The sequence below is a fragment of the Pelophylax lessonae genome (assembly GCF_965119305.1).
Source record: "Pelophylax lessonae genome assembly, chromosome: 11".
NCBI classification, from domain to species: domain Eukaryota; kingdom Metazoa; phylum Chordata; class Amphibia; order Anura; family Ranidae; genus Pelophylax; species Pelophylax lessonae.
Genome location: NC_138778.1, coordinates 238592701 through 238613519, shown reverse-complemented (window position 1 = coordinate 238613519; position 20819 = coordinate 238592701). Strand labels below are relative to the sequence as shown.

The window sequence follows — 20819 nt, the reverse complement described above, 5'->3', positions numbered from 1 at the left end:
AGTCAGTTCCATGGATTCTGGGATATCATGAGATGACACATGTGGGAACGTTTATCTCTGTATTGTGGAATTGTCTGCACCACAAGTGGATTACCATTTACGGGATCGGCTCTCCCACTACAAGAACTACAGAAACTTTGGGGGATCACCACAGCGTCTGTATGACGTAGTCGGCGGGGCCAGGAGCCAGCCAAGCCAAAGACCTGTACTGAATCCTTCCATTTGTTGGATTGTTTTGGATTCTGGGGGTCACTGAACACCGCAATACTCCAGAAAATAGAAGACTGCTGGAATTGTGCATTCATGAGGCCACCATATCTCTTCTAGTGTCTAGGAGTCGTAGGACCCGGCTGGAGACGGCTTCTTCTAGTGTCTTGGAGTCGTAGGACCCGGCTGGAGACGAGTTCTTCTAGTGTCTTGGAGTCGTAGGACCCGGCTGGAGACGAGTTCTTCTAGTGTCTTGGAGTCGTAGGACCCGGCTGGAGACGAGTTCTTCTAGTGTCTAGGAGTCATAGGACCCGGCTGGAGACAAGTTCTTCTAGTGTCTTGGAGTTGTAGGACCTGGCTGGAGACGGGTTCTGGACCCTTACGGGATACAAACTCTCTGGTGACATTAGTTGGGATGTCATAGTCCAGTTACAATTTGTCCTGTGGAATCTTACTTTATTCCAGATTTTCCTTTTATTTGAATGACCACTTGGATGACCATGGCCAAGTCATTGTGGTGTTTTTGGAGCTATGTACTATGCCTTAGTCTTGGGGGAAGCTACGCCACAAACTACCCACCTCGATACAACCTATACACAGGAGGAACGGCCCCGCAAAGTCAAATTCTGACAGCACAAGGGGTAACACAAGCACAGAATGGCCTTCGGGCTGCCAGCCGGCACAGGTAGGTGGCCCATATAGAGGAAAGTACCAACCTTGTCTGACATAAAGAAAATTAGTCAAAGCTTCCTATGTACGATGTGAGGGGCACGTAGAACGTTCATTACTGTCCATGAAGACTTTCCTTCATATTTGGATGAATGCCCCCGGCTCTACACCCAGCCTTCCTCTATCATCTACACAGTATATCTGCCAAAATGTCCTCACCCTAAAGGTGTCAAACATACTAGAATGTCCTTTATATCTGAGGTCTTATATCTACTATAATGTCCCCTATATCTGAGGTATTATATCTACTATAATGTCCCCTATATCTGAGGTCTTATATCTACTATAATGTCCTCTATATCTGAGGGGTTATATCTACTATAATGTCCTTTATATCTGAGGTCTTATATCTACTATAATGTCCCCTATATCTGAGGTGTTATATCTACTATAATGTCCCCTATATCTGAGGTCTTATATCTGCTATAATGTCCTCTATATCTGAGGTCTTATATCTGCTATAATGTCCCCTGTATCTGAGGTCTTATATCTACTATAATGTCCCCTATATCTGAGGTCTTATATCTACTATAATGTCCCCTATATCTGAGGTCTTATATCTACTATAATGTCCCCTATATCTGAGGTCTTATATCTACTATAATGTCCTTTATATCCGAGGTCTTATATCTACTATAATGTCCTTTATATCCGAGGTCTTATATCTACTATAATGTCCCCTATATCTGAGGTCTTATATCTACTATAATGTCCTTTATATCCGAGGTCTTATATCTACTATAATGTCCTTTATATCCGAGGTCTTATATCTACTATAATGTCCCCTATATCTGAGGTGTTATATCCACTATAATGTCCCCTATATCTGGGGTCTTCTATCTACTATAATGTCCCCTATATCTGAGGTATTATATCTCCTATAATGTCCTTTATACCCGAGGTCTTATATCTACTATAATGTCCCCTATATCTGAGGTGTTATATCCACTATAATGTCCCCTATATCTGAGGTCTTATATCTACTATAATGTCCCCTATATCTGAGGTCTTATATCTACTATAATGTCCTTTATATCTGAGGTCTTATATCTACTATAATGTCCCCTATATCTGAGGTCTTATATCTACTATAATGTCCTCTATATCTGAGGTCTTATATCTACTATAATGTCCCCTATATCTGAGGTCTTATATCTACTATAATGTCCTCTATATCTGAGGTCTTATATCTACTATAATGTCCCCTATATCCGAGCTCTTATATCTACTATAATGTCCCCTATATCCGAGCTCTTATATCTACTATAATGTCCCCTATATCCGAGGTCTTATATCTACTATAATGTCCTCTATATCTGAGGTCTTATATCTACTATAATGTCCCCTGTATCTGAGGTCTTATATCTACTATAATGTCCCCTATATCTGAGGTCTTATATCTACTATAATGTCCTCTATATCTGAGGTCTTATATCTACTATAATGTCCTCTATATCTGAGGTCTTATATCTACTATAATGTCCTCTATATCTGAGGTCTTATATCTACTATAATGTCCCCTATATCTGAGGTCTTATATCTACTATAATGTCCCCTATATCTGAGGTCTTATATCTACTATAATGTCCTCTATATCTGAGGTCTTATATCTACTATAATGTCCTCTATATCTGAGGTCTTATATCTACTATAATGTCCTCTATATCTGAGGTCCTATATCTACTATAATGTCCTTTATATCCGAGGTCTTATATCTACTATAATGTCCTCTATATCTGAGGTCTTATATCTACTATAATGTCCCCTGTATCTGAGGTCTTATATCTACTATAATGTCCCCTATATCTGAGGTCTTATATCTACTATAATGTCCTCTATATCTGAGGTGTTATATCCACTATAATGTCCCCTATATCTGAGGTGTTATATCCACTATAATGTCCCCTATATCTGGGGTCTTCTATCTAATATAATGTCCCCTATATCTGAGGTATTATATCTCCTATAATGTCCTTTATACCCGAGGTCTTATATCTACTATAATGTCCCCTATATCTGAGGTGTTATATCCACTATAATGTCCCCTATATCTGAGGTCTTATATCTACTATAATGTCCTCCATATCTGAGGTCTTATATCTACTATAATGTCCTTTATATCTGAGGTCTTATATCTACTATAATGTCCTCTATATCTGAGGTCTTATATCTCCTATAATGTCCTCTATATCTGAGGGGTTATATCTGCTATAATGTCCTCTATATCTGAGGTCTTATATCTACTATAATGTCCCCTATATCTGAGGTCTTATATCTACTATAATGTCCTCTATATCTGAGGTCTTATATCTACTATAATGTCCTCTATATCTGAGGTCTTATATCTACTATAATGTCCTCTATATCTGAGGTCCTATATCTACTATAATGTCCTTTATATCCGAGGTCTTATATCTACTATAATGTCCTCTATATCTGAGGTCTTATATCTACTATAATGTCCCCTGTATCTGAGGTCTTATATCTACTATAATGTCCCCTATATCTGAGGTCTTATATCTACTATAATGTCCTCTATATCTGAGGTGTTATATCCACTATAATGTCCCCTATATCTGAGGTGTTATATCTACTATAATGTCCCCTATATCTGAGGTCTTATATCTACTATAATGTCCTTTATATCTGAGGTCTTATATCTACTATAATGTCCTCTATATCTGAGGTCTTATATCTCCTATAATGTCCTCTATATCTGAGGGGTTATATCTGCTATAATGTCCTCTATATCTGAGGTCTTATATCTACTATAATGTCCCCTATATCTGAGGTCTTATATCTACTATAATGTCCTATATATCTGAGGTCTTATATCTACTATAATGTCCCCTATATCTGAGGGGTTATATCTGCTATAATGTCCTCTATATCTGAGGTCTTATATCTACTATAATGTCCCCTATATCTGAGGTCTTATATCTACTATAATGTCCTCTATATCTGAGGTCTTATATCTACTATAATGTCCTCTATATCTGAGGTCTTATATCTACTATAATGTCCTCTATATCTGAGGTCTTATATCTACTATAATGTCCTCTATATCTGAGGTATTATATCTACTATAATGTCCCCTATATCTGAGGTCTTATATCTACTATAATGTCCCCTATATCTGAGGTCTTATATCTACTATAATGTCCTCCATATCTGAGGTCTTATATCTACTATAATGTCCCCTATATCTGAGGGGTTATATCTGCTATAATGTCCCCTGTATCTGAGGTCTTATATCTACTATAATGTCCCCTGTATCTGAGGTCTTATATCTACTATAATGTCCTCTACATCTGAGGTCTTATATCTTCTATAATGTCCTCTATATCTGAGGTCTTATATATACTATATTGTCCCCTATATCTGAGGGGTTATATCTGCTATAATGTCCCCTATATCTGAGGGGTTATATCTGCTATAATGTCCCCTATATCCGAGGTCTTATATCTGCTATAATGTCCTCTATATCTGAGGTGTTATATCCACTATAATGTCCCCTGTATCTGAGGTCTTATATCTGCTATAATGTCCCCTGTATCTGAGGTCTTATATCTGCTATAATGTCCCCTGTATCTGAGGTCTTATATCTACTAGAATGTCCCCTGTATCTGAGGTCCTATATCTACTATAATGTCCTTTATATCCGAGGTCTTATATCTACTATAATGTCCTCTATATCTGAGGTCTTATATCTACTATAATGTCCCCTGTATCTGAGGTCTTATATCTACTATAATGTCCCCTATATCTGAGGTCTTATATCTACTATAATGTCCTCTATATCTGAGGTGTTATATCCACTATAATGTCCCCTATATCTGAGGTGTTATATCCACTATAATGTCCCCTATATCTGGGGTCTTCTATCTAATATAATGTCCCCTATATCTGAGGTATTATATCTCCTATAATGTCCTTTATACCCGAGGTCTTATATCTACTATAATGTCCCCTATATCTGAGGTGTTATATCCACTATAATGTCCCCTATATCTGAGGTCTTATATCTACTATAATGTCCTCCATATCTGAGGTCTTATATCTACTATAATGTCCTTTATATCTGAGGTCTTATATCTACTATAATGTCCTCTATATCTGAGGTCTTATATCTCCTATAATGTCCTCTATATCTGAGGGGTTATATCTGCTATAATGTCCTCTATATCTGAGGTCTTATATCTACTATAATGTCCCCTATATCTGAGGTCTTATATCTACTATAATGTCCTCTATATCTGAGGTCTTATATCTACTATAATGTCCTCTATATCTGAGGTCTTATATCTACTATAATGTCCTCTATATCTGAGGTCCTATATCTACTATAATGTCCTTTATATCCGAGGTCTTATATCTACTATAATGTCCTCTATATCTGAGGTCTTATATCTACTATAATGTCCCCTGTATCTGAGGTCTTATATCTACTATAATGTCCCCTATATCTGAGGTCTTATATCTACTATAATGTCCTCTATATCTGAGGTGTTATATCCACTATAATGTCCCCTATATCTGAGGTGTTATATCTACTATAATGTCCCCTATATCTGAGGTCTTATATCTACTATAATGTCCTTTATATCTGAGGTCTTATATCTACTATAATGTCCTCTATATCTGAGGTCTTATATCTCCTATAATGTCCTCTATATCTGAGGGGTTATATCTGCTATAATGTCCTCTATATCTGAGGTCTTATATCTACTATAATGTCCCCTATATCTGAGGTCTTATATCTACTATAATGTCCTATATATCTGAGGTCTTATATCTACTATAATGTCCCCTATATCTGAGGGGTTATATCTGCTATAATGTCCTCTATATCTGAGGTCTTATATCTACTATAATGTCCCCTATATCTGAGGTCTTATATCTACTATAATGTCCTCTATATCTGAGGTCTTATATCTACTATAATGTCCTCTATATCTGAGGTCTTATATCTACTATAATGTCCTCTATATCTGAGGTCTTATATCTACTATAATGTCCTCTATATCTGAGGTATTATATCTACTATAATGTCCCCTATATCTGAGGTCTTATATCTACTATAATGTCCCCTATATCTGAGGTCTTATATCTACTATAATGTCCTCCATATCTGAGGTCTTATATCTACTATAATGTCCCCTATATCTGAGGGGTTATATCTGCTATAATGTCCCCTGTATCTGAGGTCTTATATCTACTATAATGTCCCCTGTATCTGAGGTCTTATATCTACTATAATGTCCTCTACATCTGAGGTCTTATATCTTCTATAATGTCCTCTATATCTGAGGTCTTATATATACTATATTGTCCCCTATATCTGAGGGGTTATATCTGCTATAATGTCCCCTATATCTGAGGGGTTATATCTGCTATAATGTCCCCTATATCCGAGGTCTTATATCTGCTATAATGTCCTCTATATCTGAGGTGTTATATCCACTATAATGTCCCCTGTATCTGAGGTCTTATATCTGCTATAATGTCCCCTGTATCTGAGGTCTTATATCTGCTATAATGTCCCCTGTATCTGAGGTCTTATATCTACTAGAATGTCCCCTGTATCTGAGGTCTTATATCTGCTATAATGTCCTCTATATCTGAGGTCTTATATCTATTATAATGTCCTCTATATCTGAGGTCTTATATCTACTATAATGTCCTTTATATCCGAGGTCTTATATCTACTATAATGTCCTTTATATCCGAGGTCTTATATCTACTATAATGTCCTTTATATCCGAGGTCTTATATCTACTATAATGTCCTCTACATCTGAGGTCTTATATCTACTATAATGTCCTCTATATCTGAGGTCTTATATCTACTATAATGTCCCCTATATCTGAGGGGTTATATCTGCTATAATGTCCCCTATATCCGAGGTCTTATATCTACTATAATGTCCTCTACATCTGAGGTCTTATATCTTCTATAATGTCCTCTATATCTGAGGTCTTATATCTACTATAATGTCCTCTATATCTGAGGTCTTATATCTTCTATAATGTCCCCTATATCTGAGGTCTTATATCTACTATAATGTCCCCTATATCTGAGGGGTTATATCTGCTATAATGTCCCCTATATCCGAGGTCTTATATCTACTATAATGTCCTCTATATCTGAGGTCTTATATCTACTATAATGTCCCCTATATCTGAGGGGTTATATCTGCTATAATGTCCCCTATATCCGAGGTCTTATATCTACTATAATGTCCTCTATATCTGAGGTGTTATATCTACTATAATGTCCTTCACATTCCAGCAATTAAATCTTGTGGTATATTCTCTATGTCTATTATCTCTTGTATAATGTTCCCACCACTCTTTATTTCTGCTGGTTATGCGTAGCTGGCACAGCACGGTATAAACATGGTTTGGTTGCTGGCTGCCTCCCCTCCAGTCCTCTGATGCAATCCACACTTCTCACTCTGTAAACTTTGTATTAATTAAAAGGGCCTGTGAGACACATGGAGGACGGCTCAGTGCCAACCATGACATACACAGCTAGACAGTTCCACTTCTCAGAGCATGAGCGCCAAACATAATGTAAAGCCAAAGGTCATGCCAATGACAGCCTAGAGTCTGGGAGGCCAGTGCCAACTGCAGCCTAGAGTTTGGGAGGCCAGCGCCAACCGCAGTCTAAAGACAAGGATGTCAGCGGCAACCGCAGCCTAGAGTCTGGGAGACCAGAGCCAACCTTAGCCTAGAGACAAGGATGTCAGCGCCAACCGAAGCCTAGAGACAAAGATGTCAGTGCCAACTGCAGCCTAGAGTCTGGGAGGCCAGCGCCAACCGCAGCCTAGAGACAAAGATGTCAGTGCCAACTGCAGCCTAGAGTCTGGGAAGCCAGCGCCAACCGCAGCCTAGAGACAAGGATGTCAGCGCCAACCGAAGCCTAGAGACAAAGATGTCAGTGCCAACCGCAGCCTAGAGTCTGGGAGGCCAGTGCCAACCGCAGCCTAGAGTCTGCGAGGCCAGCGCCAACCGCAGCCTAGAGTCTGCGGGGCCAGTGCCAACCGCAGCCTAGAGTCTGCGAGGCCAGCCCCAACCGCAGCCTAGAGACAAGGATGTCAGCGCCAACTGCAGCCTAGAGACAAAGATGTCAGCGCCAACTGCAGCCTAGAGTCTGGGAGGCCAGTACCAACCGCAGCCTAGAGTCTGGGAGGCCAGTGCCAACCGCAGCCTAGAGTCTGGGAGGCCAGTGCCAACCGCAGCCTAGAGACAAGGATGTCAGTGCCAACTGCAGCCTAGAGACAAAGATGTCAGTGCCAACTGCAGCCTAGAGTCTGGGAGGCCAGTGCCAACCGCAGCCTAGAGTCTTGGAGGCCAGTGCCAACCGCAGCCTAGAGTCTGCGAGGCCAGCCCCAACCGCAGCCTAGAGACAAGGATGTCAGCGCCAACTGCAGCCTAGAGTCCAGGAGGCCAGTGCCAACCACAGCTTAGAGGTCAGAATACCAGTGTTAACCACAGCCTAGAGTTTGGGAGACCAGTGCCAACCGCAGCCTTGAGACCAGGATGTCAGTGCCAACTGTAGCCTAGAGCCTAGGTGGTCAGCGTCACCCACAGCCTAGAGACCAGAATGTCAGTGCCAACCGTAGCCTAGAGTCCAGAAGGACAGCGCCAACTGCAGTCTACAACCCAGGAAGTCAGCTCCAGTTCAGTCTACAGACTAGAAGGTCATCTCCAGTTCAGTCTGCAATCAAGGAGGTCAGTGCTATTTCAGTTTACAACCCAGGAGGTCAGCTCGAGTTCAATATACAACCCAGGAGGTCAGCTGGCACAGCAGGTGTACAGACCCGGGAACTCAGCACAGGGATGGTGGGAAACTGCCATTCCACTCCCTGACAGCGAGGTGTGAGGTTGCTGGTTCCTTAGCTCGTGTGCTTCCAGAAGCCAGGGGCTAGAGTTGCTTCTCTGCCCCAGGAAGGATGCTGGATCCTGGGGAGGACCCTGGCGGGGGCCCCCTGGATAGGCCTGAGACTATGGAAGACATGGAGCTCTGCCCAAGGAGGGGTGAATCCCTATCTACCTTTAGACGGAGGACTGTTGAAAAGCTGAGGCGGATTGAGAAAGAGGAGGAGAAATTGGCAACTTTGAAAGTAGAATTTAAAAAGAAAAAGTTGTATTGTGCCAAACTGTACAGTAAGAAGAGACCGGCTCTGAGGCCTGAATTGAAGGACTTGGAGCAAGCTTTGAGGAAGCAGAAAGAGTTGGTGAGCTCTCTGAAGGAAAGCTGTGAAGCACTTCAGGAGAAATACAGGAATGAGGAATGTTTCAGCCGTATGAGGAGAGGAGCCGTTTCCAGCATGGAGAGTGACCCAGCCAGTGAAGAGATTCAGGTACCGACAGAGTCAGCAGAGAGTGAGAAAGTGGGCCCGGAGGATGAGCCCAGCTCTTCAACACCTCAGACATCTGCTGAGCCCCCAATGGCGGAGGCCTCTGTCTCCCTCCCTCTGCAGCAGCAATGTGGAACATCTGAGCAGGAGGTTGAGGGGGGTACTGGCATGTTGGAGTTCGTCGCTGAGCTGGAATCCCCTCTGGATGGAAGAAAGTTCCATTTTTCTGCAGATTCCCCAGATGAGGAGATGGATACCGTTCCTCGCCCTATGAGAGAGAGACCTGTGGAGAGAGGAAAATTCACCATTAAGCCTGCAACATCCAGGAGGGAGTTTGATCCCACCATCAGCCATGACACTGCAGAGGTAACAACACAGCAAGCAGGTACAGTGTGTGTGCAAGGTGGTGATGTGAACTTTAATGACAATATGCTTGCTGAGGGTTGTAGTGCTATGGGCTGTCAGCCCACACCCATAGACAATGTGCAGCATGCAGTGCAACCTGATGCACCTGCTGAAAAAATTCCACTTTTAAATGCAAGTGGTGAGAAAATTGGAAAAAACATTAAGCTTCTGGTTGAAGAGTCTGCAGAGAGGAGCACCACGGACATTGTAGAGGCTTTGCCTGGACCAAATACAGTGGCTGTTCCTGAGCATGGTGGAGGAGATGCTGGAAGCAGTAGTACTATAACTTTTTTGGAGTCTGCAGTAGACAAGGCTGTGATTGAACCCAGGAAAGCAGCTGAGTGCTCAGAGAAGGGGGAGGGGGTGGGTCTTGTCTCTGCTGCTCCAAAGACTGCAAGGGTTGATTCAGGCTCCTCATCAGGTGTGGCTGTGTCTAAAGACAATGCTGTAATTGCTGGTGTTTCTGGGAGGAAAACCTATGCTGGTGCTGCTGAAGGGTTTGGGAGGGGGGTGCAAGCAGGGAAGGAGCATGGAAATGTTTTATCTTCCTCATTATTTAAAAGGAGGAATGTGGTACAGCTCAGATGGGAAGGCGAAGGTATTCCGCCATATAGGAGAGCTGTGGTTGATAAGATTCTGCAGATGGGCTTTAAACCTGCAGATATCTTTGCCCTGATCAGTCCGACCGGCTCCTATGAGTATGATTTGTCCTTTGTCCGTCCGGAGTCTTTGGACATATTTTGGGAGAGATATGAACATGTGTGTAGGAGCCTGCCGGACTGGAGAGGGCTCATCCCCAAAGTTGTGTCACGTCAGCCACTTATTAAAATGGTGACGATTCTTGTGCGCAATGAGTCCATTCCACAAGGGGATTTATCTGTATGGCTGAGGAGATATGGAGACAGCCTGAGCCCCTTACACAAAATTATGGATGATCGAGGAATATGGACGGGGGGATGGTCTGTGCAGCTAAAACTAAGAGTCATTGATAATGTCATCCAGCATCTGCCATCCTCAGCTTTCCTGGGGAGGGACAGACTGACCATCTTCTATCCAGGCCAGCCAAAGCTGTGCAATAAGTGTGGGGATAAAGGGCACTTTGCATCCTCCTGTCCAGTAATGAAATGCTCTCTGTGTCAGGATTTAGGGCATTTGGCAAAAGATTGCAATATTATAAGGTGCAACTTGTGCAATGCAGTTGGGCATCCTTATAGTCAGTGTCCTGAGGCAATGCACAACCAGCCTGAGCTCATGAGAGAGTTCTTCCGTCTGGACATGGAGGATGTTCAGAGCTCAGCAGCTAGGGTGCCTGCGATTCCCTCCGAGACTGTACCAATACCCAGTGTGTCAGTGTCTTCCCAGTCTGTGGTGCCCCAGTCTGTGCCAATGCCCAGTGTGTCAGTGTCTTCCCAGTCTGTGGTGCCCCAGTCTGTGCCAATGCCCAGTGTGTCAGTGTCTTCTCAGTCTGTGGTGCCCCAGTCTGTGCCGATTCCCAGTGCGTCAGTGTCTTCCCAGTCTGTATGTAAGGTATCGGTTACTAAGAATGTGTCCAATCCTTCTGTGTCTATGTCTTCCAAAATTGCAGAGGCGGCAAGAGGTGCTGAGGCAGGGGCATCAAGTACAGTGCCAGTCCCCTCCCCTAGACATTGCAGGGCTTCCATTAGGGACCATGGGGTGCAGAGGAGTGGGGAGAATGGTGAAGAGGCTGGCCTGGTGGTAGATAAGGTAAGGGAGAGTGGGGGTGAAGGGGAGGGTGAGAGTGGGGAAACTGTTATTTCCAATTTGTCCAAGGGGGATGTGGAATGGTTGGAGGAGAAAAGAAAGAAGGGCAAAAGAAGGAAAAAAAAGTGTTCAGCTACCCACAGTCCTGAGGTTTTGCCTTTGACAAATAAGTTTGGGGTCCTGTCAGATGATGATGATGATGAATGGGACTTGTTGAGTACAGAATCTTCCATGGATGATGAGTCGCAGGGTGCACTGAAGCGCACTGGTTCTCCAGGGGGAGAGAGTAGTCAGGCTAAGAAACGGCTGCCTCAATTATCCGTTAAAAGTGGCAACCAATAATGTTATCAGCTGAAAATCAGTCCTAAAATATAATTTTTGATTAAAGGCTCCATGCATGGTGAAGTTTCTTAGTCTGGCTCTCTCGTAGGGTTTATGCTGTGTGCAATTTGGTTTATTTATTATGTTCTTGTTTTGTATAGTTATATTCAATTATTTTGTAAATATGTTATTTATAATTTATTTATTATGGTTTTATTGTATATAAGTTGATTGTTTGTAAGAATTTCCAATAAACAAAATTAACCCCTTAGGCGGGAGGGTGTTCTAGGAATGATCAACCCTATAGTCTTTTTCTCTCTGATGCTTGCAAAGTACAACCTTGGTAACATGTTGGCAGAGAGACCGCCTGGGTGGGTGGGTATTTTCCAGTCCTGGTTTAGGCCCTTTCTGTGAAACTGGGAAAATGGTGGGCCAGTGAAAAGCCTGAGGGTCAAGCATGATAAGCTCCCAGCTTATGTTGCCCCGTGTTTGAAAATACTTTGGCAGTGGCAAGTAATGGCAGGGGAGGTCACATCTCTTCCAAGGAAACTTCTTGAGAAGCGGATCATGAGCTCTTTTTTTTGCAAACCACTGGCCTTAAGGGATTGCCCAAGCCTGGTTTTGGGGGAGGGTTTGCGTTTGATTAATTTGGAGAGAATTCCAATGAAGTTTAGGGATCAGGCTTGGCTCGCTATCCATGGAAAACTATATGTGAAGGGCAACCTGAAGTTTCTTTCTGTGTGTGATCGGGGCTGCCAGAGAGTAGAGTGTGGAGGAGCGGTGGAGTCCATGGATCATTTTCTGCTTCAGTGCCCTTTTAATATGGAGGTGTACAAGAGGGTAGGGAGGGCTCTGAGTGTACCCTTCCTCCCCCATATGAGTTATGCAGAGTGGGTGTATGGGGCATTCCAGACTCGCCGGGATTATGATTTGGAAACACTTTTTTTAGTTAGTCTAGTAGTCCGTTATTTCACGTGGAGTGTACGGTGCCAGGTATCCTTACGGAGTAAAATCCTTCCTGTCGAGGTGGTGGTGCAGAACATTCTGGGTGAGGTTGGGAAGATTCGGGGTCTAGAGAAAGACAGGTGGCAGCAGGAGGCCTGGATAAAGGCGTGGAGGAATATCAGGACTCTGTAGCTGCTGCCTGTTCTCGGGGTGCGGCTTTTCTTTCTGTCCTTGCTTCACTCCTAGATTTTCGGATAAAATATAATGTCTGATAAAAGGCTCCATGCATGGTGACGGTGATGTTCCTTAGTCTGGCTCTCTCCTAGGGTTTATGCTGTGCGCAATTTGGTTTATTTATTATCTTCTTGTTTGGTTTTTGGTTTTGTATCGTTATATTCAATTATTTTATAAATATGTTATTTATTAATTTATTTAATATGGTTTTATTGTATATAAGTTGTTGTTTGTAAGATTTTCCAATAAACAAAATTAACCCCTCATAATGGGCACAGCGGGGGTACAGACCCAGGAACTCAGCACAGGGATGGTGGGAACCCCTCATATTGGGCACAGTGGGTGTACAGACCCAGGAACTCAGCACAGGGATGGTGGGAAACTGCCATTCCACTCCCTGACAGCGAGGTGTGAGGTTGCTGGTTCCTTAGCTCGTGTGCTTCCAGAAGCCAGGGGCTAGAGTTGCTTCTCTGCCCCAGGAAGGATGCTGGATCCTGGGGAGGACCCTGGCGGGGGCCCCCTGGATAGGCCTGAGACTATGGAAGACATGGAGCTCGGCCCAAGGAGGGGTGAATCCCTGCCTACCTTTAGACGGAGGACTGTTGAAAAGCTGAGGCGGATTGAGAAAGAGGAGGAGAAATTGGCAACTTTGAAAGTAGAATTTAAAAAGAAAAAGTTGTATTGTGCCAAACTGTACAGTAAGAAGAGACCGGCTCTGAGGCCTGAATTGAAGGACTTGGAGCAAGCTTTGAGGAAGCAGAAAGAGTTGGTGAGCTCTCTGAAGGAAAGCTGTGAAGCACTTCAGGAGAAATACAGGAATGAGGAACGTTTCAGCCGTATGAGGAGAGGAGCCGTTTCCAGCATGGAGAGTGACCCAGCCAGTGAAGAGATGCAGGTACCGACAGAGTCAGCAGAGAGTGAGAAAGTGGGCCCGGAGGATGAGCCCAGCTCTTCAACACCTCAAACATCTGCTGAGCCCCCAATGGCGGAGGCCTCTGTCTCCCTCCCTCTGCAGCAGCAATGTGGAACATCTGAGCAGGAGGTTGAGGGGGGTACTGGCATGTTGGAGTTCGTCGCTGAGCTGGAATCCCCTCTGGATGGAAGAAAGTTCCATTTTTCTGCAGATTCCCCAGATGAGGAGATGGATACCGTTCCTCGCCCTATGAAAGAGAGACCTGTGGAGAGAGGAAAATTCACCATTAAGCCTGCAACAACCAGGAGGAAGTTTGATCCCACCATCAGCCATGACACTGCAGAGGTAACACAGAAAGCAGGTACAGTGTGTGTGCAAGGTGGTGATGTGAACTTTAATGACAATGTGCTTGCTGAGGGTTGTAGTGCTATGGGCTGTCAGCCCACACCCATAGACAATGTGCAGCATGCAGTGCAACCTGATACACCTGCTGGAAAAATTCCACTTTTAAATGCAAGTGGTGAGAAAATTGGGAAAAACTGTGAGCTTCTGGTTGAAGAGTCTGCAGAGAGGAGCACCACGGACATTGCAGAGGCTTTGCCTGGGCCAAATACAGTGGCTGTTCCTGAGCATGGTGGAGGAGATGCTGGGAGCAGTAGTACTATAACTTTTTTGGAGTCTGCAGTAGACAAGGCTGTGATTGAACCCAGGAAAGCAGCTGAGTGCTCAGAGAAGGGGGAGGGGGTGGGTCTTGTCTCTGCTGCTCCAAAGACTGCAAGGGTTGATTCAGGCTCCTTGTCATCAGGTGTGGTTGTGTCTAAAGACAATGCTGTAATTGCTGATGTTTCTGGGAGGAAAACCTATGCTGGTGCTGCTGAAGGGTTTGGGAGGGGGGTGCAAGCAGGGAAGGAGCATGGAAATGTTTCATCTTCCTCATTATTTAAAAGGAGGAATGTGGTACAGCTCAGATGGGAAGGCGAAGGTATTCCGCCATATAGGAGAGCTGTGGTTGATAAGATTCTGCAGATGGGCTTTAAACCTGCAGATATCTTTGCCCTGATCAGTCCGACCGGCTCCTATGAGTACGATTTGTCCTTTGTCCGTCCGGAGTCTTTGGACATATTTTGGGAGAAATATGAACATGTGTATAGGAGCCTGCCGGACTGGAAAGGGCTCATCCCCAAAGTTGTGTCACGTCAGCCACTTATTAAAATGGTGACGATTCTTGTGCGCAATGAATCCATACCGCAAGGGGATTTATCTGTATGGCTGAGGAGATATGGAGACATCCTGAGCCCCTTACACAAAATTATGGATGATCGAGGAATATGGACGGGGGGATGGTCTGTGCAGCTAAAACTAAGAGTCATGGATAATGTCATCCAGCATCTGCCATCCTCAGCTTTCCTAGGGAGGGACAGACTGACCATCTTCTATCCAGGCCAGCCAAAGCTGTGCAATAAGTGTGGGGATAAAGGGCACTTTGCATCCTCCTGTCCAGTAATGAAATGCTCTCTGTGTCAGGATTTAGGGCATTTGGCAAAGGATTGCAATATTATAAGGTGCAACTTGTGCAATGCAGTTGGGCATCCTTATAGCCAGTGTCCTGAGGCAGTACACAACCAGCCTGAGCTCATGAGAGAGTTTTTCCGTCTGGACATGGAGGATGCTCAGAGCTCAGCAGCTAGGGTGCCTGCGATTCCCTCCGAGACTGTACCAATACCCAGTGTGTCAGTGTCTTCCCAGTCTGTGGTGCCCCAGTCTGTGCCAATGCCCAGTGTGTCAGTGTCTTCCCAGTCTGTGGTGCCCCAGTCTGTGCCAATGCCCAGTGTGTCAGTGTCTTCCCAGTCTGTATGTAAGGTATCGGTTACTAAGAATGTGTCCAATCCTTCTGTGTCTATGTCTTCCAAAATTGCAGAGGCGGCAAGAGGTGCTGAGGCAGGGGCATCAAGTACAGTGCCAGTCCCCTCCCCTAGACATTGCAGGGCTTCCATTAGGGACCATGGGGTGCAGAGGAGTGGGGAGAATGGTGAAGAGGCTGGCTTGGTGGCAGATATGGTAAGGGAGAGTGGGGGTGAAGGGGAGGGTAAGAGTGGGGAAACTGTTATTTCCAATTTGTCCAAGGGGGATGTGGAATGGTTGGAGGAGAAAAGAAAGAAGGGCAAAAGAAGGAAAAAAAAGTGTTCAGCTACTCACAGTCCTGAGGTTTTGCCTTTGACAAATAAGTTTGGGGTCCTGTCAGATGATGACGATGAATGGGACTCGTTGAGTACAGCGTCTGATATGGATGATGAGTCGCAGGGTGCACTGAAGCGCACTGGTTCTCCAGGGGGAGAGAGTAGTCAGGCTAAGAAACGGCTGCCTCAATTATCTGTTAAAAGTGGCAACCAATGATGTTATCAGCTGAAAATCAGTCATAAAATATAATTTTTGATTAAAGGCTCCATGCATGGTGATGTTTCTTAGTCTGGCTCTCTCGTAGGGTTTATGCTGTGTGCAATTTGGTTTATTTATTATGTTCTTGTTTTGTATCGTTATATTCAATTATTTTGTAAATATGTTATTTATAATTTATTTATTATGGTTTTATTGTATATAAGTTGATTGTTTGTAAGAATTTCCAATAAACAAAATTAACCCCTCATAATGGGCACAGCGGGGGTACAGACCCAGGAACTCAGCACAGGGATGGTGGGAACCCCTCATAATGGGCACAGTAGGTGTACAGACCCGGGAACTCAGCACAGGGATGGTGGGAAACTGCCATTCCACTCCCTGACAGCGAGGTGTGAGGTTGCTGGTTCCTTAGCTCGTGTGCTTCCAGAAGCCAGGGGCTAGAGTTGCTTCTCTGCCCCAGGAAGGATGCTGGATCCTGGGGAGGACCCTGGCGGGGGCCCCCTGGATAGGGCTGAGACTAGGCCTCAGTCTATGGAAGACATGGAGCTCGGCCCAAGGAGGGGTGAATCCCTGCCTACCTTTAGGCGAAGGACTGTTGAAAAGCTGAGGCGGATTGAGAAAGAGGAGGAGAAATTGGCAACTTTGAAAGTAGAATTTAAAAAGAAAAAGTTGTATTGTGCCAAACTCTACAGCAAGAAGAGACCGGCTCTGAGGCCTGAATTGAAGGACTTGGAGCAAGCTTTGAGGAAGCAGAAAGAGTTGGTGAGCTCTCTAAAGGAAAACTGTGAAGCACTTCAGGAAAAATACAGGAATGAGGAGCGTTTCAGCCGTATGAGGAGAGGAGCCGTTTCCAGCATGGAGAGTGACCCAGCCAGTGAGGAGATGCAGGTACCGACAGAGTCAGCAGAGAGTGAGAAAGTGGGCCCGGAGGATGAGCCCAGCTCTTCAACACCTCAGGCATCTGCTGAGCCCCCAATGGTGGAGGCCTCTGTCTCCCTCCCTCTGCAGCAGCAATGTGGAACATCTGAGCAGGAGGTTGAGGGGGGTACTGGGATGTTGGAGTTCGTCGCTGAGCTGGAATCCCCTCTGGATGGAAGAAAGTTTCATTTTTCTGCGGATTCCTCAGATGAGGAGATGGATACCGTTCCTCACCCTATGAAAGAGAGACCTGTGGAGAGAGGAAAATTCACCATTAAGCCTGCAACAACCAGGAGGAAGTTTGATCCCACCATCAGCCATGACACAGCAGAGGTAACGCAGCAAGCAGGTACAGTGTGTGTGCAAGGTGGTGATGTGAACTTTAATGACAATATGCTTGCTGAGGGTTGTAGTGCTATGGGCTGTCAGCCCACACCCATAGACAATGTGCAGCATGCAGTGCAACCTGATGCACCTGCTGAAAAAACTCCACTTTTAAATGCAAGTGGTGAGAAAACTGAAAATAACATTAAGCTTCTGGTTGAAGAGTCTGCAGAGAGGAGCACCACGGACATTGTAGAGGCTTTGCCTGGACCAAATACAGTGGTTGTTCCTGAGCATGGTGGAGGAGATGCTGGGAGCAGTAGTACTATAACTTTTTTGGAGTCTGCAGTAGACAAGTCTGTGATTGAACCCAGGAAAGCAGCTGAGTGCTCAGAGCAGGGGGAGGGGGTGGGTCTTGTCTCTGCTGCTCCAAAGACTGCAAGGGTTGTTTTAGGCTCCTTGTCATCAGGTGTGTCTGTGTCTAAAGACAATGCTGTAATTGCTGGTGGTATGTCTGGGAGGAAAACCTATGCTGGTGCTGCTGAAGGGTTTGGGAGGGGGGTGCAAGCAGGGAAGGAGCATGGAAATGTTTTATCTTCCTCATTATTTAAAAGGAGGAATGTGGTTCAGCTCAGATGGGAAGGCGAAGGTATTCCCCCATATAGGAGAGCCGTGGTTGATAAGATTCTGCAGATGGGCTTTAAACCTGCAGATATCTTTGCTCTGATCAGTCCGACCGGCTCCTATGAGTATGATTTGTCCTTTATCCGTCCGGAGTCTTTGGACATATTTTGGGAGAAATATGAGCATGTGTGTAGGAGCCTGCCGGACTGGAAAGGGCTCATCCCCAAAGTTGTGTCACGCCAGCCACTTATTAAAATAGTGACAATTCTTGTGCGCAATGAGTCCATACCACAAGGGGATTTATCTGTATGGCTAAGGAGATATGGGGACATATTGAGCCCCTTACACAAAATTATGGATGATCGAGGAATATGGACGGGGGGATGGTCTGTGCAGCTAAAACTGAGGGTTATTGATAATGTCATCCAGCATCTGCCATCCTCAGCTTTCCTGGGGAGGGACAGACTGACCATATTCTATTCAGGCCAGCCAAAGCTGTGCAATAAGTGTGGGGATAAAGGGCACTTTGCATCCTCCTGTCCAGTAATGAAATGCTCTCTGTGTCAGGATTTAGGGCATCTGGCAAAAGATTGCAATATTATAAGGTGCAACCTGTGCAATGCGGTGGGGCATCCTTATAGCCAGTGTCCTGAGGCAATGCACAACCAGCCTGAGCTCATGAGAGAGTTCTTCCGCCTGGACATGGAGGATGCTCAGAGCTCAGCAGCTAGGGTGCCTGCGATTCCCTCCGAGTCTGTACCAATACCCAGTGTGCCTGTCTCTTCCCAGTCTGTGCCAATGCCCAGTGTGTCAGTGTCTTCTCAGTCTGTATCTAAGGTATCGGTTACTAAGAATGTGTCCAATCCTTCTGTGTCTATGTCTTCCAAAATTGCAGAGGCGGCAAGAGGTGCTGAGGCAGGGGCATCAAGTACAGTGCCAGTCCCCTCCCCTAGACATTGCAGGGCTTCTATTAGGGACCATGGGGTGCAGAGGAGTGGGGAGAATGGTGAAGAGGCTGGCCTGGTGGTAGATAAGGTAAGGGAGAGTGGGGGTGAAGGGGAGGGTAAGAGTGGGGAAACTGTTATTTCCAATTTGTCCAAGGGGGATGTGGAATGGTTGGAGGAGAAAAGGAGGAAGGGCAAAAGAAGGAAAAAAAAGTGTTCAGCTACCCACAGTCCTGAGGTTTTGCCTTTGACAAATAAGTTTGGGGTCCTGTCAGATGAGGACGATGAATGGGACTCGTTGAGTACAGCATCTTCTATGGATGATGATTTGCAGGGTGCACTGAAGCGCACTGGTTCTCCAGGGAGAGAGAGTATTCAGGCTAAGAAACGGCTGCCTCAATTATCCTCCGTTAAAAGTGGCACCCAATAATGTTATCAGCTTAAAATCAGTCATAAAATATAATTTTTGATAAAAGGCTCCATGCATGGTGATGTTCCTTAGTCTGGCTCTCTCGTAGGGTTTATGCTGTGTGCAATTTGGTTTATTTATTATGTTCTTGTTTTGTATAGTTATATTCAATTATTTTGTAAATATGTTATTTATAATTTATTTATTATGGTTTTATTGTATATAAGTTGATTGTTTGTAAGAATTTCCAATAAACAAAATTAACCCCTCATAATGGGCACAGCGGGTGTACAGACCCGGGAACTCAGCACAGGGATGGTGGGAAACTGCCATTCCACTCCCTGACAGCGAGGTGTGAGGTTGCTGGTTCCTTAGCTCGTGTGCTTCCAGAAGCCAGGGGCTAGAGTTGCTTCTCTGCCCCAGGAAGGATGCTGGATCCTGGGGAGGACCCTGGCGGGGGCCCCCTGGATAGGCCTGAGACTATGGAAGACATGGAGCTCGGCCCAAGGAGGGGTGAATCCCTGCCTACCTTTAGACGGAGGACTGTTGAAAAGCTGAGGCGGATTGAGAAAGAGGAGGAGAAATTGGCAACTTTGAAAGTAGAATTTAAAAAGAAAAAGTTGTATTGTGCCAAACTGTACAGTAAGAAGAGACCGGCTCTGAGGCCTGAATTGAAGGACTTGGAGCAAGCTTTGAGGAAGCAGAAAGAGTTGGTGAGCTCTCTGAAGGAAAGCTGTGAAGCACTTCAGGAGAAATACAGGAATGAGGAACGGTTCATCCGTATGAGGAGAGGAGCCGTTTCCAGCATGGAGAGTGACCCAGCCAGTGAGGAGATTCAGGTACCGACAGAGTCAGCAGAGAATGAGAAAGTGGGCCCGGAGGATGAGCCCAGCTCTTCAACACCTCAGACATCTGCTGAGCCCCCAATGGTGGAGGCCTCTGTCTCCCTCCCTCTGCAGCAGCAATGTGGAACATCTGAGCAGGAGGTTGAGGGGGGTACTGGCATGTTGGAGTTCGTCGCTGAGCTGGAATCCCCTCTGGATGGAAGAAAGTTCCATTTTTCTGCAGATTCCCCAGATGAGGAGATGGATACCGTTCCTCGCCCTATGAAAGAGAGACCTGTGGAGAGAGGAAAATTCACCATGAAGCCTGCAACAACCAGGAGGAAGTTTGATCCCACCATCAGCCATGACACTGCAGAGGTAACACAGCAAGCAGGTACAGTGTGTGTGCAAGGTGGTGATGTGAACTTTAATGACAATGTGCTTGCTGAGGGTTGTAGTGCTATGGGCTGTCAGCCCACACCCATAGACAATGTGCAGCATGCAGTGCAACCTGATGCACCTGCTGAAAAAATTCCAC

The 20819-nt window shown here is 44.9% G+C and overlaps 1 protein-coding gene across 1 annotated transcript in view; it reads left to right on the top strand.

Annotated features, from left to right (window-relative positions):
- The first annotated feature begins 540 nt into the window (after window positions 1-540).
- LOC309567212 (EMILIN-1-like) overlaps window positions 541-20819 on the top strand; it is a 131792-nt gene continuing 111513 nt past the window's right edge. The window contains exon 1 of the mRNA XM_082272589.1: window positions 541-892. Within this exon, the coding sequence (XP_082128715.1) occupies window positions 690-892 (203 nt within the window). The 5' untranslated portion in view covers window positions 541-689. The remainder of the gene's footprint in view (window positions 893-20819) is intronic.